This window comes from Calonectris borealis, chromosome 4 (assembly GCF_964195595.1).
Source record: "Calonectris borealis chromosome 4, bCalBor7.hap1.2, whole genome shotgun sequence".
Classification (NCBI taxonomy): Eukaryota; Metazoa; Chordata; class Aves; order Procellariiformes; family Procellariidae; genus Calonectris; species Calonectris borealis.
In genome coordinates, this window is record NC_134315.1 from 56,188,227 (window position 1) to 56,205,077 (window position 16,851).

Below are 16,851 nucleotides of genomic sequence, written 5' to 3' on the forward strand. Positions count from 1 at the left end.
ATTAGCATGCTGTAATACAGACATCGCAAAACTGAGTCAGGACAGCATGTCACTATTCTTGTGTGACTCCGTTCATGGTAATATCTGCTGGCATTCTCTCTTTTTTTGGCTACAGGCCAGAACAGTCAGCTTTGTTCCCTTTGCTCAGTGTGCTGCGCTCCGATTAACATTTCACGAGCACTGCCCGAGGCCTGCCAGAGACACAGGTCTAACCTGGAAAAAAAGTAATACATAATACAGTTGCAGAAGCTCTGCAGGCACATATTAAGGCCTAGTCAGATGAGCCCTTACCACTCCTCTTCAAGCAGCATGAGGTTTGTCGGCCCTTTTGGCACCTGCGCATCTCTAACGGGCCTCAGCTGGGTTGTTGCCCCTTCCCAGTGAGCCCCGCTTTCTTGAGCATCTCTTCTAGGTATGCTGCTGCCTTCGCAATGCCTCGTCACAGCATGCGCTGGCCCAGTTTGATACGGTGTATCTCCTGTCAAATTAAATCATTCCCTATGGGCATGCTGCTGCTGCCCTGGCCCTGCTCCCCAGGACACATGAATACAGTCAGGCTATGCACAGCCCTTTGCCCGGTGCATTTAAAATACTGGTTTTCCTGCCATCTAGTTACCCAGTCAGAATAATGCTTCATAACCCACACTTGAGATACTTTGAAAACAAATTTTATCCAAATAGACCAAAAAGCAATCTTGTTTCCCTAAACAACGAGCATTTTTCCATCCCTTCATTCTCATTACAAGCTGCTGACAAAGCTCCTGTAAATCCCCACGCCACGAGGCCACAGCACTAAAACAGAATGTTTTTTCAACAGTGCCTATCTTTCATATGGTTTGTTGTAACATCTCTCAGTAACTACCATGTCTGTACCACCAGCTAAATGCACTAACTAACTGGCCAATTAGCTCATTTCCTAACTCTTCCCTTAACTCCGCATGACTTGTGGAAAGCCCATTGCAATACATGGATTATTCATCCTTGAAAGGTGTTCCATTTAATAACCATGTTGATAGGCCAAGATTTCCTCAAAACTAAAAAAAATGAGAATTTAAGTCACAGTTTTGTTATGATTCACAATTTGCTGATTTTATCACAGGCTAGAGATAAACTAAGGTAAATTTGATTAGCAGAGTAGAATAAAGTGGAGTTTTATAAATTAATTGTTTTCTGAAAATGGTGGATAATTAAGTATACTTTAAAAACAAGTTGAAAGCAACATGCAAAAATGCTTAAAACTAGCCAGGAGTTTGGGGGGAATTGGTTGATTAAAAGAAGCGATAGAACTGGTGGCTTATTATGCTCTTATTTGCAATGTTAAGTTGTGACTAAGGAGAATCCTAGGGGGGATAAAAGCAAGAGATCAGAAATCATTGAGAAAAGAACTTTGGCCCATTAGAGACTGTTGCTAGACAAAGAGAGAGACAGAAAGATTAATTTTTCTGCTCATGTCAGGCTGGCTGTAGCTTCAGATGATGGACAACCGATTAAGTTACAATTGGATGGTTTTCGGCAAATTTACATGCAGTGATCCCTTTGATACACGAGCACCTCAATATATTCTGATGTGGGAGTAGCCAAAATCTATTCGGCAACTGCTCCCACACACAAACCTCTCCCATTTGCCATGCTCCCTGGCAATAAACTCAGCCAAAAGAGCGTAGCTGACCTGTGACGTAGCACCCTTGTGTCTGGAGAACACGTGCAGAGCTAAAAGGTGCTCAGATGTGACACTGGGCTGAATAAAGGGATGATGGTGGTGGTGGTAAGATCCAAAAAGAAAAAAACATGTCTAAAAGCAGATAACAAGGCAAGAAGAACTGGGAGAAAGGTAACAGGACAGGAAGAAGATGAGAGGAGAAGGGCAGGAAGGCCCAGAGACATTAAGACAATAAGGTGGCACGGAAAAATAAGAAGGAATTAAGAAGAGCTCAAAAAATACTTGACCCATGGCCACAAGGCCAAAATGAAAAAAGAGAAACTGTTTGGTTTCTTTTTTTCTTTCAGGTTCACAGAACTTCCCTTTATTGTCCTTTCTGGCTTGGATTTAAATGGTACATTTGTTCTAAAACAAAAGCAACGGTGAAATCATTAGTATCTGGTCTTCAGACATGATTTCGAAATGAACGAACTGAAACACTGAACTTACTTTCTTTTTTAAAATTCAGAAAGAGTCCCAGAATTCAGCCAGGGCTGACCAACGGCCACAGTTGTCCTCAAACTGCAGCTTTTGATGTAGGCTTCAACTCCAAGGTCTGAGCTTGGAGCTCTCATTTCTTCCCTCTCTCTCACTCATTATTTTTACCTTTACACTGGGAAGACTAAGGTAAGCGGGTTTTGACCTTGTGTTAATTAGGTGCCTGTCATTGCTATAATCAAGACAGAAAAAAAGCAGAAATGACTGCATGATATTATATCAGTAGTTCTGCTTATACACTACAGGATACTACAGGGCACAAACCACTAAGTTTAAAACACCGCATGAAGCAGCTCATACAGAAATGAATGCCAAAGAGTCAAAACAAAAACATTTTTAAAGATTAATAGATTGCTCAAAATATATATTGATTATATTGATTACATGAATTACTGAATTTAAATACTGTCTGTTTTGGCATCAATATCTGATTTTGAAAAGAAATTATTTTTATGGAAAAGTCACTATCACTACAGAAATAGTGAGTGAAATGACCTGTCTGACAGTTTTTCACTTGACCTTGCACTAGTTAGACAGGAGCATATGTTCATATTAAAATCTCTCCATTCAGATGAGCACTGGTGAGGCCACAGCTGAAGTACTTGGTCCAGCTTCAGAAGGGTGTTAAGAAGGTTGTGGATGCCTGGAGCGCGGCTTAATGGAGAACCATTAAAATCATCAGGAGTCTAGAAAAAAATGACCTCTCAGGAAGGATTGCAAAAATTGCATTTGTTTAGCCCAGAGAGTGAAAGATTAATAGAAGGCATGATAGCAGCACTCAAGTAGGTGAGGGGTTGCAACAAAGGCAAAGGAATAAACTTCTCATTGTGTCCACTGAGGATGCAACTAGAGGTAATGGACAAGGGACATTTAGACTAGAAATTCTGCAGTTTTCCGGTGCCTGTGTCAAGCTGATGGCATAACAGCCAGAAGCTAGCGTTTTAACCATTTTCCTGATGAGAATGTAAGATATTCCCACTCAAAAACCAGACCAATACCCAAAAGGCTGTAGCTGGGAGCAATTACCAAAGACGTGTCCTGAGGAAACCTGTACATATTAATTCCCTGCTTCAAGGCTATAAAGCAGAATCCACAGGTGGCGTTGTTATATTATGTTTTTTTATTGTATATTATGTTGTATTATGTTTGTTTGTGTGATGCTGGGCCTTTGCAATTATACACAAGTAAAGTTGCTTTCTTGCTTTCTGTCTTTCCACACCATCAGAAATAAATAGTGATTTTTCCAGGAAGCAAATGATAATTCTGCCAGCCCCCATGACCATGATAGAGCCTCCTGTAACAGCAGTTCCAGCAGTATCTGTGGGAAGACTGTACACTGCATCTGACATTTTGTCCTTTCTGGAGAAAGTTACAGCTGTCCTTGTGAGAAAAGCTGTTACTGATATTCTCAGGGTTCCCAATAAATAGCTCCTGCCTGACAATGTACACAACCTGTTTACTCTTACCTGTTGTCTATTATGTTTTCTCTTTCATTTTCATTTATTGCTGCTTCATTTCTTCATTTTCTTATCTGATCTTTCCCCAGCCCCAGTGTAGTTCTCGCACTTCTCTTATTTCTGTTTTTACTCCTCACCCATCTTTCTTTCCTGGTTCATTACCTTCTATCCTAAACCTTGAGATAAATTTCTTTCTTCTTTCATAATGCATTTTTGTGTAAAAGGACCCACATCCTCCAAAGGAAAAAAAAAAATGGTTTGCCATGATCAGTAGTTCATCTCCCATCAACCAGTCATTGCACAAACACCACTCCCATGTGCGGAGAGCAAAAACAAGTTTTGGACACTGCTCAAACCCTGCTCAAGCCCTCCAAACAGAACTCAAGTGCACCTGAATACATTAATTTAGGGATCAAACTTAAGGTTTAATTCCTGATGTAGAAATAGGCCTTCTACATGGGCCTTCTACCTGGTGAGGTTTAGCATTCAGGTGCTTTTGGGCTTTCCTCAGTAATGTTTTGCGGAGGCCCAGGTGAGGGGGAGAAGGCAGAGTGCTATAAGCAGTGTTTGGGAAACCCAAGCTCAGATTCCTGCACAGCTTCAGGAAAATATTCTGCCAAGACACATATAAAGTAGCTTTAAAGTAGCTGCCACCGATGCTTATGGCTGGTTTGTAACGATTCGGTGCTGGCCAGTTCTCCAAGCACCTACCCGACTTTCTGCATGTCAGTGGCATCCACGCTGCAGTACTGTGCTACCATAAATAGTGTGTGAGCTTGCTGGTTTACAGCTCTCCTGGATATATCATCACAAATAAGATAAACGGCTATGACTGCGGAGCAGAGATTACTCCATCCTCCCTGGTATGTCTATGTAGAACAATACAGTGTAATTAGTTTAGGTGGAGCTTCTGGAACTTAATCTGCCTCATTCAGATCAGCTTGGGTATTTCTATGTATTTTGCCACGTAGACACTCCCTGTGTCCCATTTTCCAATCAATAAAAGAGGAATAACGCTATGTTCTTATTTTCTAGAGGGCTAGAAACAAACTGCAACACGCAATGGCACCACACTCTGGCATTAATGGAGTTAGGCAAGAAACAGAGAGATTTGCCCGTCAAGATCTCAACAGCATCTGCAGTTTTTATCATTTGGATCTTCCAGAATAGCAATATGGATACAAGATGCAACATCTGCATTTGCAACCGATCTCAGCTTTCTCGATATTTTGCTTTTCTGGAGCATGTGTTCAGTACAGAATCAACCTTCTGAAAATACTGCAGAAAGCTGTAATGTAGGACAGAGCAAGGAATGGGATTAATTTTAGATAACTGTTGTTATTTCAGTCCTCCCTCTGCATTTCTGCAGCTTATTTTATTTCCACTAGGTACAGATTTTTTTTCCCCACATTCTAATTGCACAAATAAGAGCTACCTAATACCAAGAGAAAAGCATTGCCAGGAAATCTGCAGCTTCAAGACAGGCATGTTTCTAAGAGCAGAGGGGTTTATCTACAGTATTTTGATAAATCTTAAGAACAGTCATCCCTTAGTACTTTCAGTTTCATCTGGAGTATTTTGTTAAGACTGAAATTGTGACATGAAACTTCCCAAAAATCAAACAAGTGTTGAATTGTGGTCACAGGTTAGTCCCTGGTTGGCTAAAAATTACTAACCCATACTATGCAAATTATTTAGAAAACCAGCAAGCACTGCAAAAAATCTTAGAGGAATCATACATGCTTCCAGATCACAAAAACTTCCATTTGGGATGTACTGTTAGAAGAGGCTTAAGTGCAATTTTAACAGTATTGTTCGAAACCATCAATTCTTTTCTTCCTATTTGAAACTTCTAAGATCACAAATACAAAATCTATGAATTAAATATTCAAGAATTAAAAAAAAACATGATAAAATATTAAAAACCTGCAGATACTGTGTTCTAAAAGAATTAATTTGATAAAAGTAATACTCTTTCTAGTACATTTAATCCTTAAGGACTCAAACTTTAAATCTTTCCTCTATAATCATATCAGCTAGATTTTAAGTGGAAATCAAGGTTCTGATGTAATCCAGTGAACAGCTGGAGCTGATAACAGTGTGTAGTAAAGGATGTTAAATTAAACAAAGCCATGTGCAAACTTCATGAATTTGAAGCAAACTCAAAATAAAATACACAACTTTCATGTCTTCATATTTCTTCGGTATGCTAAAGCAATACACAAGGCATGGCATGCCTCACACATACATTCAGATGTGTTTGTAATAGTATCTGCACACAACTATTCAGGCTGCGATAGCACTTGGTGAAAGGAAAGCTACGTCCCTAATAACAGTCCCATGCTGGATCATCGCCACTGCAACATCATCACAAGTCAGAATTGCAAAGTGTTTTTCCAGGCTGGTCTCACAACTCTTTTGCACTTCTGGAAATGCTCTTAACACAGCCTTCTGCAATATAAGCCATTTTCCTCCTCAGGATTTTCTCTGTTGTGAATATCTTACAACAGTCACTGGAAGGACTACGTGGACCCTGAACAGTTACACCGGTCACGTTTAAGGCAAACCCCTGTGAGATGTAGTCAGAAACTACAGGCAATGCTAAAAACCATAAGGCAGGGAAAGAGACCACGTTCTTTGCTGCCTGATGCCAACCAGCTGGAAGAGTGTGACTCCCGCTGCCTAGGGAGGTGGGAAACCACCTCCCGTTTGCCAAGCTGTTACCTTCCTTTCAGTCACACCTCTCTTCAGCAGCAAACCGAAAACATACTATACAAATCCTATGTGTTGAGATCTTACATTTAAGTTCAACTTTCTACTTCTACACTGTAGCTCCTGGTCCTGGTTTGCAGACTGGTGTCCCAGGACAGAGACAACCTGCTATAAAAGAGTGGGAAGAAACATGGGCAGGAGCATGGGGGAAGACACCAAGGCAGGAAGGAGAAGCTCCTGGGCCAGAAGGGCATAGCACCCTCCCTGCAGAAAGCAAACGCACCTGAAAACAGGAGAGAGAGGAAGACGTTAGGGAAGGGAGAGCATAAATGCAAAGCCCTGTAGCTGGAAAGGGAGACAGTGACAGCGCTGCTCCTGCATGGCCTGGGAACGGACAGCAGCAACTGGGGCAATGTAGGACTTGGGCTCTGCAGAGGAAACGCAAAGCGGGTGGGCTGGAGGCACTGGGCAGCAAGAGCTGAGGAGAGGAAGGAAAGGGAGGGAGCTGCCGCAATTTCTCCAGCAGGGAATAGGGAGAAAGCAGGAAATGCAGCTTTGGTGCTAGCACTGCCCTAGTGCTCCTCCTGCTTGCCCAGGCGTGTGGCTGGCACGACCCAACACCAAGCACTAGCAGAGAGCTGCTGGGAATTACTAATTCCCCAAGCAAACAGCGCTGTTTCCACAAAGCCTGCTCAAAGCACCCAGCAAACAGCTCCTGCATAGGGAGCCACCACACAGAGAAACACTGAAAAAGCAAGGACCAGCCTCACCTAACATGGCTGTAGGTTGTTGAGCAATAAGAAGGGTTGGCAAGTGTCCCCATGTTTTATTATCTGAAACAACCCAAGCATGCTTTGCTCTCTGCACGTGTGGACATAGAAATCTGGGCACTTACCAGCCAGTTTCATGGTTTCTTTTATTGACTCAGAAGAAATGCGAACTCCCTATCAAGAGCTTTTAATCACAAGCTTTCTGAGTGCACTTTCTGCTCCTACATGGATATCTTTATTACTGTGTACTACAGAGGGATGAGCATATTGTTTGCACACCATAAAATAATAAATGTGCTCAGCATGCTCATCAGCACTCCAGCCTGCCTTGGACAAAGGCTTCAAGCTCTGTGCTTCTCTCTTTTTAAACCTGTTAAACCTGTTTAATAGGTTTTAATTAAACCCTTTAAAGCTATTTAAACCACCCTTTGATGGTGATATATTTATCTGTCCACGTGTAAGATAAAAGGTAGGAGTTACTAAGGGTTGTTTTATAGTATGAAAAACAAACCGCCACCCCCTTTGTGTTAGTCATGCTAAATCAATTTGAAAATGTCTTTAATGGGTGCAGTTTCATATAGAAAGAGCTTTTTACATATTGTGCATTGCCGAGAAGAACAAGAAAAAGAAAAGAAAGAAGAGCCCCTTCCCCTGCAACGAGAAAGAACAGGAGCGTTGGTGTAAGTCACCCCCACCCAGAAAGCGGAGAGAAAACTACGTCCTTCTCTGGGTAGTGCTTACAATGCTTTTTCCTTACCATGCTATTTGCAAGCCTATTTTTGTTTCCCAGGAAAAGAGTGTGTTTGGGTAGGGCAGATATGAAACAGCCAGAGGGGAAGCTGAGCCCAGGTCAATCGGTAGCTCTTCTTTGCAACGTGCTGCAGCAGTTCGCAAAATCATAGTTCTTCTGCTCTATGTTTGTGATCCAAATGCATCTCCAGCAACATGACTAATTGTATAATTCAGGAAGAGGTCACTGCAGTGTCTGCTATGATGTATTTATTTTTAGCACATCCTGGATCAGCCTAGACACCCATTTCAGCCACACCCGCCCATGCCACTCTGTTCCTGACAAAGCTCTGAAAGCATCTGGAGCATCAAAAACCCATTCCCATCAGAAAACTTCTGTGGAAACACTGTAAATTGCTTCTATAATTAATTAATTCCATGCTCAATTGAGTCCCTCTTCATCTTTTCCACATTGCCTAGAACAAAGGTTAAATGGTACAGAATATCCCAAAGGGAAAGCCCAAAATGGGCTTTGCAAGCTCAAAGTGGAGTACAGTCTCATTGGAGTTACATTATATGCAAGGATGAAGGATATACTTTGAAAGTATCGGATTTCTGTAACTGGCACATATAGCTGATAAAGACCTCCTTGTCTGTGAGTATTTTGCAAAGCTGATTGAATACTCATGTTATTTTGAATTTCCACCAATCTGATACAACTGCTAAGCTCAGATGCAAAACTGAAATGCTTTTCTCACATGCTTTATGTTCCAAAGTAGGAATTAAAAAACCAAAGTTGTTACTAGGAGAGCACTTGAAGCAGAGGGTCAGCACTGAGGACCTACACTATCAAAGAGCAGTGGGAACTGCTGTGATAGCCACGCCAGCACCACGCTGATAACCAGCTTCCTAGGGGAACAGAAAGTGGACCATACTTAGGAAGCTCAGGCCTGTCAAAATTCCGGGTCTCAGTCAGTGCACTGGGAAGTCTCGGTGAGCTGGGAGCTGATCATCTCATGTTGGTGAATAGCTATAGACATCATTTGTACTTTTATTGGCAACTAGAGTAATTTTATTCTCCATGATAATTACAGCTATTGTGAATGAGTTGTTCCATTCCTACTCAAACTCTTCTGCTCTTCTTCTCCCTTGGCCATTTCTTCCATAAATAAGCAATCCTCATTTTCCAGTTTTTGCACCTGAAAACAGTATTTTCTGCCAGTTCTTGGAAATGCAAGGTGAATGCAATTAGACAGTGCATTAAAAGAAAGTGTCACTAAGCCAGTAAGATAAACTGTGCGCTAGTTCACCTAAACTCAACAGCATTGAGATGCACTAGCTATGTGACTCTATTAGCGCAGGGAATGGCTTGCAAAGGGAAATAATGGATTCCTCTGAAGCCATTTGAACTAGACAGGATAAAATGTGCAGAGAACCAAAAAACAGTCCTGCACCGGGAGATTTTTTTACCTCTAATACCTGTGCTGTGTCCTTCCCTTGCTGACATTGGCACATCTCGGGGATTGGGTTATCTGGCATAGATCTTTAATAAGTTCTTGCTCTTGTTACACATTGGAAACTACTCTAGCGAGTTGCTGCAAGTGAAGCCCAACAGTTTGGTAAATACATTTGCTGCCTTCTGAACCACAGCAAATGTATTAATACACTACTCTTACAAGAAAAAAACTTCCTGAAGAGAACCTAAAGCTCCTCTACTGTAATAGCCCTTCTGGACAGCCAGCTTTTGGTCCTGGCTATGATTTCCAAGATCTATGTGTTTTGTGGCAAAGCAGAGTTAAATTCCATAGGATGTCCAGAAAGCTCCATAATTAAAAGAATACAGTAGTTTTCAGAAAGAGATATTAACGGTCCTGTGCAGAAATGAGTAACTGCAATTGAATTGCATACTGACCCCAAACATTTATTTCAACATGCCACAGACTTCAGCCTTTACAACCATCTGTAGGAGTCAAGGGGAAATGAGGTTTGGACAACTTGGTAGGAGTTTCAGAGTCTGTAATTCCTGGGGGGAAAAAAGCCCGAATTTTGGCTTTTATGGTCTTTGAATGGCAATGAAAGCATTAGCCATGCATCATGTCCAAAGTCGCCCCTCTCTACTGGACGTGACACAGGGAATTTGGGGCTGAAAACATTCGAATTTCTCATTTCTTGCCAGAGCAATCCTCAACTTTTTCACCATTTCACCTAAGAATGTTTGGTAATATTTTTGCTTCCAGAGCCTTTGAATGAGTTCACGAACACTGATATTTACATCATCTATATTGCTGTGATATATAACCCATGCTGAGATGAGGAGGGGTAATTCATCTGTCAAAAAAAGATTATTTCAGACTGTCCTCACACTGGGATAGATAGCACCACATGCATTAACATTTTGAAGGTTATCAACACTGTATTTCAAATAAAAACCTAGACTCAATGTTGAGCATGCGAAGAAGTGGGAAAACTAGTAAAAAATGAAGGAATATATGGGGCTCTGATCACTTCAAATAATTATCATGCAATGAAAACACACCTCAGCAAATAAGCAAGGTATTTTACAGAGGAAAATAATGCGAATCCTCCGCCAGGAGGGTAAGTAAATCTCCTGGTACTATTTTCCTCAGACTAACTAAAATCCAAAGCTTTTGCCATTCTGATCAGTTGTTGCCTCAATAGCCAAAGCTGTCAAGCCCAAATACGATATTAATCTTCTGCTAAAGATTATTAAAGAAGAAATCTGCAGGAAACATAAACATCTCATTAATATAATCAGGGATTTAATTGATTTAACCCTGAAGTTTTGATTACACTGACACTCCTCAAACCAAGTACTACATGGAGAAATCATGACATTAAGACAAACTGAATGTGCTTTTTAGAATGATTACATATCTTAAAGAAATCTTCAGACAGCAAGGCTGGTGTAGTGCTCCTATCCTGGCAAAACACGTAATTTCATTAGAGTGATAAGACAAGGCAGAAGGGTTACAGCAGATAAATATGATGCAAAACTATGTGCCACTTGCTCCGTGGTTTCAGCAACCTGAGATGCGTTGCTATCTACAACATGCAGCTAACACCCAGGAGCATGTCAGTACCATTGGAAAAAAGAGATTAAAAATTGTTGTAAAAATACTCTATTGATAAATAGGCTAGGATTTTCTCCTGAACCAAAGTTTCCACATAAAAGCAGTCAGAAAGTCCTCGCCCGGTTACTAGTTCGAAACGTAACCTTTGGAGCATTAGCTAGTTAGTCTGGCCTGAAAGGGGCCATTGTCTAGCCTGGCTGCCGAGAAAAAATTATTTGGAATTAATTTGGACCCCTCCAGACCACTCTTTAGTACATGTGCGGGTGGCATCAGAGGGCTTCCCACCCCCTTTCTAAGTCTCCTGCAAGGGGACAATACCCCAGCAGATCACACCTGCTGAATTTTGTTCCCTTAGAGCCATTATATCAGCAAGTGATCATCAGAGCACAGCTTTCTTACATGGGGAGGTAGGTTCAGAAGACACAGCGTAGAGATAGTATCATACTAAATTGTGTTGAACCACTTTTCCTGTTGCAGGTAGGTCCGGCTGATACAGCGTGCCACTGTTTGGGCATCCAAGGATCCACTTTCACAAGATGAATGCCAAGGTATCGCTACCTGATAGCTCAGGTGCTGCAACAATAACAGTGGCTTGCATGGCAGGACATGGTGCGACTCAGGGTTTTGACTCTTCTGTTTAAATCTGGGACACCTATTTTTAGAGTGCTAGCTGAAACCAAAAGTAAATGTTTGTCTTCTAGGGGAGCCAGATCTTTAATTCTTGACTTGTATTTGGAAACGACAGCTGCTACACACACAAATCCAACATTGTCTCTCTGTTTACAGAATTGCAAAATAAAACCATTAAAGGGTCTTCCTTGTGTTGTCTCAGCAAAAAATACAAACAAACAACACCCCACTCCCCCTTCATGAGGAACACAAGTAATAAGGATGTCTTTCCCATGTGATTTTACTGTGCGGCCTCACTCATCTGTGAAGTTAGCCTGGCTACCAAATGGTGCCTGTTAAAAATACTCCCTTCCCTAGGTTAAGAGTTTCTTAAAAATTATTTTTAATTTGTATTTTTGCAGGTTTTTCACACAGGACTCAGATGTATAAACAATTGGACACCAAATTCAAGGTCCTTTCCTATTTAGAAAAAACCCACAAAACTAAACCAAAACATAAGCCTCAGCAGATCTTTCTTCCTAATTTATAAAGGAGTAAAGATTAATAAGAACTCTAGGTTTTAATCCAGTTAAAAGAGACAGCTAAATAAAAGAGAAAACATTCTGGTAAATTTTCAGAAGAGACAACCATTTGTTGGGCATGTTATATGGCATTACATCTTCTCAGGTTTGGAGCCGAATGCTGCAGGCAACCTGCCCTTCAAATTCAGTTTCTATTTATTTTGGCTGCAAATCATAATCTCCTTATCAAGCAGGTATCAAGCCATCTGCTTCTATCCTCAGTAAATGCAGTAAACTTGCATTCGGGTTTGGGGCTAGAACAAGCAGTTTTCTTCTGTCCAGTAATAAATACACCTTTAAAATCCATTAGGCAAAACTGGCCCAATATGAGAAAGCTCTAATGAATGAAAGGAATGTGGCAGCGGGCAGGGTGCGGGGAGAGGGAGGGGATGGAAAGCAAGAACGAAAAAAATCTGTACAGGAACAAAAACTCAATTAAAGGCTACGGTAAGGTCCAGCACTACAATTTGATTCTTGAGAAAGCTAGTCTTGCAAACTGCTAGAAATGGCGGAAACACCCAAGACATTTTTTTTCGCAACAGGCGAACTCCCAAGACATTCAAAGTTTGCGTTCAAGAAAGCTAAAGGTGTGAAAAAGCAGCTGGTTATCTAAAGCCTATTCACATTTCTCAAATTTTCGGAGATGAAACAATGATCCAACTGCGACAGTCTGTGCCTTGCTGGTCTCTCCCACAGCCAGCCATGAATGAGGGGCTCAAAAGTTTTAACTGCTCAAAACAGTTTAGTTAGTATTTAATTTTAAAAATTAATTTTTTAAAGACTTGAAGGCTTGTGAGCTGAGAGCACAGAAGATGGAAAAGGAAAAGGCTGTCCATCTTCTCCAGTTAACTTGACAAGAGCAGAGTTCAGGCAGCTGCAAATGTATGTAATCACTACAGGAGCCCTGTGTTAGTGGCACTTTTCTCAAGCTATCCGCCTGGGAGCTGGGATTAATCTCCTATGTTGTAGGGTTGGGATGATGTCCCAGGTTCCACAGCATCCCCTTAATGGGGAAGGGGGTTGGGAAGCACGTAACTTAGGGTTGTTCCACAGCGTAATGGAACAGCTCCAAATTGCTTCAGTGGCCTTTGGACCAGGCTCTCAATGCCAAGGTTTACTTCTACCTTTCCAAAATGAAAAGCACCCTTGTTTTTTTCTAGTGCCATCAATTTTGACAAGAGCGCTCTTGGAGAAAGGTACTGCTAGCTATCAACAGGGGTCACTAATCAGACGTTAATAAACCCACCCACTGTACCTCTACAAGGCGAGACAGTACATTCCAGCTCCTACATTTGAGTGCATAACCTGAACGCACCCAGACTGGTGCTAAGAGGAGCACAACCCCACTCTCTTCTGCTATCATTTCTGCACGAAAGAAACCTGGGTGCCTGAGTGAGAAGGAAGCTGTGGTGTGCTACAGGCACTGTGTGGAGGACATCTGCTATGCCCTGTAGCCATAGCCATGCTGTATTACAAGGCCAAGGCACAGGAAGATGTAACCTCTAAGCACTTACATTGTAAGCACATGCCAATTCCTCTCCCCTTGTATTTTAGAAGAACAAACTCCACATCTGTAAATAACTAGGTCTCTAGTCTGCTGACAGGGGGTAGATCCCACCAAAACATTAGGGACTGCTGAGGATGCAAGATCCCAAGGTGAATTAGAAAATTACCAAGAAAGCACCGCCAGCATACAGGTTGAAGACAAGGTATGAAATTTGGAAGCCCCTCAGGAGACTTGGTACGTTCTTTACTAACCACAATGGAAACATCCTTGTCCACTTCTGTATGATTTACAAAAGATATAAAGATAAGCAGCTTGTGTGTATTATGCGAAGAGGCTGCAAGCCCACACATTACTTGTCTTGGTAAGCTTTGAAGACAAACTATCCCAAAACCTGGGGGAGGGAGTATTAAAATGCCGGGGTGTGATTTGACCTTCTCTAAATTTTACTGAGTATAATTTTAAAATACTAAAAGTGTTTCTAAGCAACTGGAGAGATGTCTTGCTGCTGTCTCCAATGCTCAGAAAAGTGAGACTGAGCATGACGGAGACTGGTGTCAGCCTCCTTACCAACCTTCCTCTCTTCAGATTGCAGGATCCTGCTGTTACAGCCCAGATGTCCAGGACACTTTAGCAATCACAAACAGTGGAAATCTGAAGACTTTGGTCCAGCCTCATATAACAGAAAATAAAACTGCTTCTGTCTTAACAGGTGATGCATGGGGTAGCCTAAAGAAAGCTTGACCAGATTATGTTCTTTTACTTTCACAAGGTAGATAGAGACATAGTCCAAATTTCCCCACACATATTCTTCATTTTCTAATATGAATTTACCAACAGAATTTCACTACTGTGTCTACCTTGCAAGAAAGCATTTAAAAAAAAAATACTTTCACAGAACCAAAATTGTACAGAGCAAATGTATCCTATATGAAATTTGCTTATTCACTGTTATCAGTTCTGCCCTGTTCATATCACGCAGAGGAGGGAAAATCCTTTTTAAAAAAAGGATTGTATAAAATCAACAGAATTCCTCCCACCTTTGCATGTTGCTTTCTGATAAGCTTTATGGACTGTTGTGTTAAATATGCTCCTTTTGATCCAACTCCACTTTGCTTTTCAGAAGTTGTGAAATTAAAGGTTTAACAATGACAGGAAAGCTATTTTTACTAGGAGTAACAGACACAGAATAAATAGCACCTCAACACAGACTTTCAGTGCTTATACTTACTTAATATAGTTTTAAAAGCAGTTCTTTCTGGGGCACAATCTTAGTTTTAATCTCCTTTATTGATTTTTTTTTCCTAACAGTAGTGAGCCCAAGCAATAGCATAAGCTACACCACAAAAGACACTCTAGATTTTTAACACATAATCTGAGCAAAAGTTGATTAACTTTTTTAGATCAGTTAATCTAGTATTATCAATTTTTTAACTTCTGATTCATAAAATCCGTTACAGGCAATCTATAGGCATTTGTGGATGAGTATTGGTTATGAGTATTCAGAGGGCCAGCAAATGAAAGTACAGATAGAAAGCATATTTGACTTCAAATGTTTCTTTTGACAAAGGTGATGCTAGACTCTTGCCGTTGTTATAGTTTCTCTCACCCTTTCAGGTTTTACTAGTTAATTCCACTGTAAAAGCATGATCTTTCAAGCTAAAGAATAATGAAAACAACAGTTCAGTGACCATAAGAACGCCACAAAGTTTGATTAAATCTGTGCATTTGAGAATTACTTTTAAAAGATCTTGCGCTCAGTAACTGATATCGCCCCTAGGCTTGCATCCCTCATGTCAAAGACACTCGATAAATGCTGTAAGATCCTGTATTTTGGGGGGCAAAACTAAGATAATTTCTGAGAGATACCCTTGGCCAAACTTACTGCTGGCATAGTGCCAGGGAAATCCATCAGGATAGATTTGATTTGCAAGAGCAGTATTTGCAAAATCTGACAGACATTTCAATTCCCCCCTTAAAGCCATCTCTATAGAAGATGCTTTATTTCAAAGAAGAAAAACAGAACAGAAAACCTTTGTAAATATACCTCTGCTTTTAACTCCTCTCAGATTGAGGAGCTTCATGACACCTAGAAAGAGAGCTGTCACAAAAATACAATGTCAGGGAAGTTTTTCACAGAACACATATAACTCAACTACCAGTTAGTACCTTCTTCTCCTCCAACACACAGTCTTTCAATCACTGCACTAAAAAAAAAAAAAAAAAAAAAAAGCATCCAGCCACTGACAGCTAAGCTTTTGCTCGCAAAACACCCCACAAATGTGACAAGTCTATCCAAAAAAGCCAAAGAACTTACCTCCCACAGTGCAAACACAGAGTACAGTTAGGAAAAAGAAGGCAATCCCCAGGAGCTTCATGCTTGGTAGTGGTGGTGCTGTCAGCTCTCCCTTGCACAGCTGGGCAGGGAGTGCTCTCTCACTCTGAGGCAGGCCTTAATTACTCCATGGAAAAAGGTGTGTAGAGACTGTGCCTAGTCACTGCCCATTCCTGCTTATTTTGGGGACTTTGATAAAGAACAGGAGGAAACACAACATACTCCCTCTGGGAGTTCAGTACGGAGGAGATTTATTGTTTCAGTCCTTACAGGAACTCCTTTTCTTTGGCAGTGAACCATGTTTTTGTTAATACATTATTTTGTTCTTCTTCGGCCACGAGGTCAGGAGGTTTTTGAACAGAGGCAAATCTTTCTTTAGAATATGCTATACATCACCAACTTCCATGCTGTAGCTGGGGATACTTTTAAAGGGAACATTTATGAGCAGCAAGGGAGCCCAGGTAGTGGGGGACAATGCAGCCAGCAACAGAGGAATAAAACAAGCAACAGGAGCCCTCACCTGGCTCTTCTTTGTGTTGTGTAAAGTGGCTTTGGTGAAAATCACAGCTGCTTCATGTTAAAGGCAGAGAGAGCTGCCATCCTGCAACCGAGGATACGGGGGACCAACCAGCACAGGATGAGGAAGTGACCCCAGCAAGGTGCCCCAGCAGGGAGAGGCTGTGGGCTCTGCAGAGTTAGGGCTGGGTGTGCGTTTTTTTTCTTTAAATGAAAACCGGGCTTCTTATTTTTTTTTTATTTGAAAAGTTGCAACTAGCCTGTGTCTGCTCCATTAGTAATGGAAAGGGTTTTTTATGCTTCTGTATAGGTACCTGCTAGAATATCTGGAGTTTCACATGGGATGTGA

At 41.3% G+C, this 16,851-nt stretch overlaps 1 protein-coding gene across 1 annotated transcript in view; it reads right to left on the bottom strand.

Moving 5' to 3' along the window:
* EMCN (endomucin) overlaps nt 1-16,152 on the bottom strand; it is a 54,412-nt gene extending 38,260 nt beyond the window's left edge. The window contains exon 1 of the mRNA XM_075149620.1: nt 15,969-16,152. Within this exon, the coding sequence (XP_075005721.1) occupies nt 15,969-16,029 (61 nt within the window). The 5' untranslated portion in view covers nt 16,030-16,152. The remainder of the gene's footprint in view (nt 1-15,968) is intronic.
* Between the last annotated feature and the right edge of the window lie 699 nt (nt 16,153-16,851).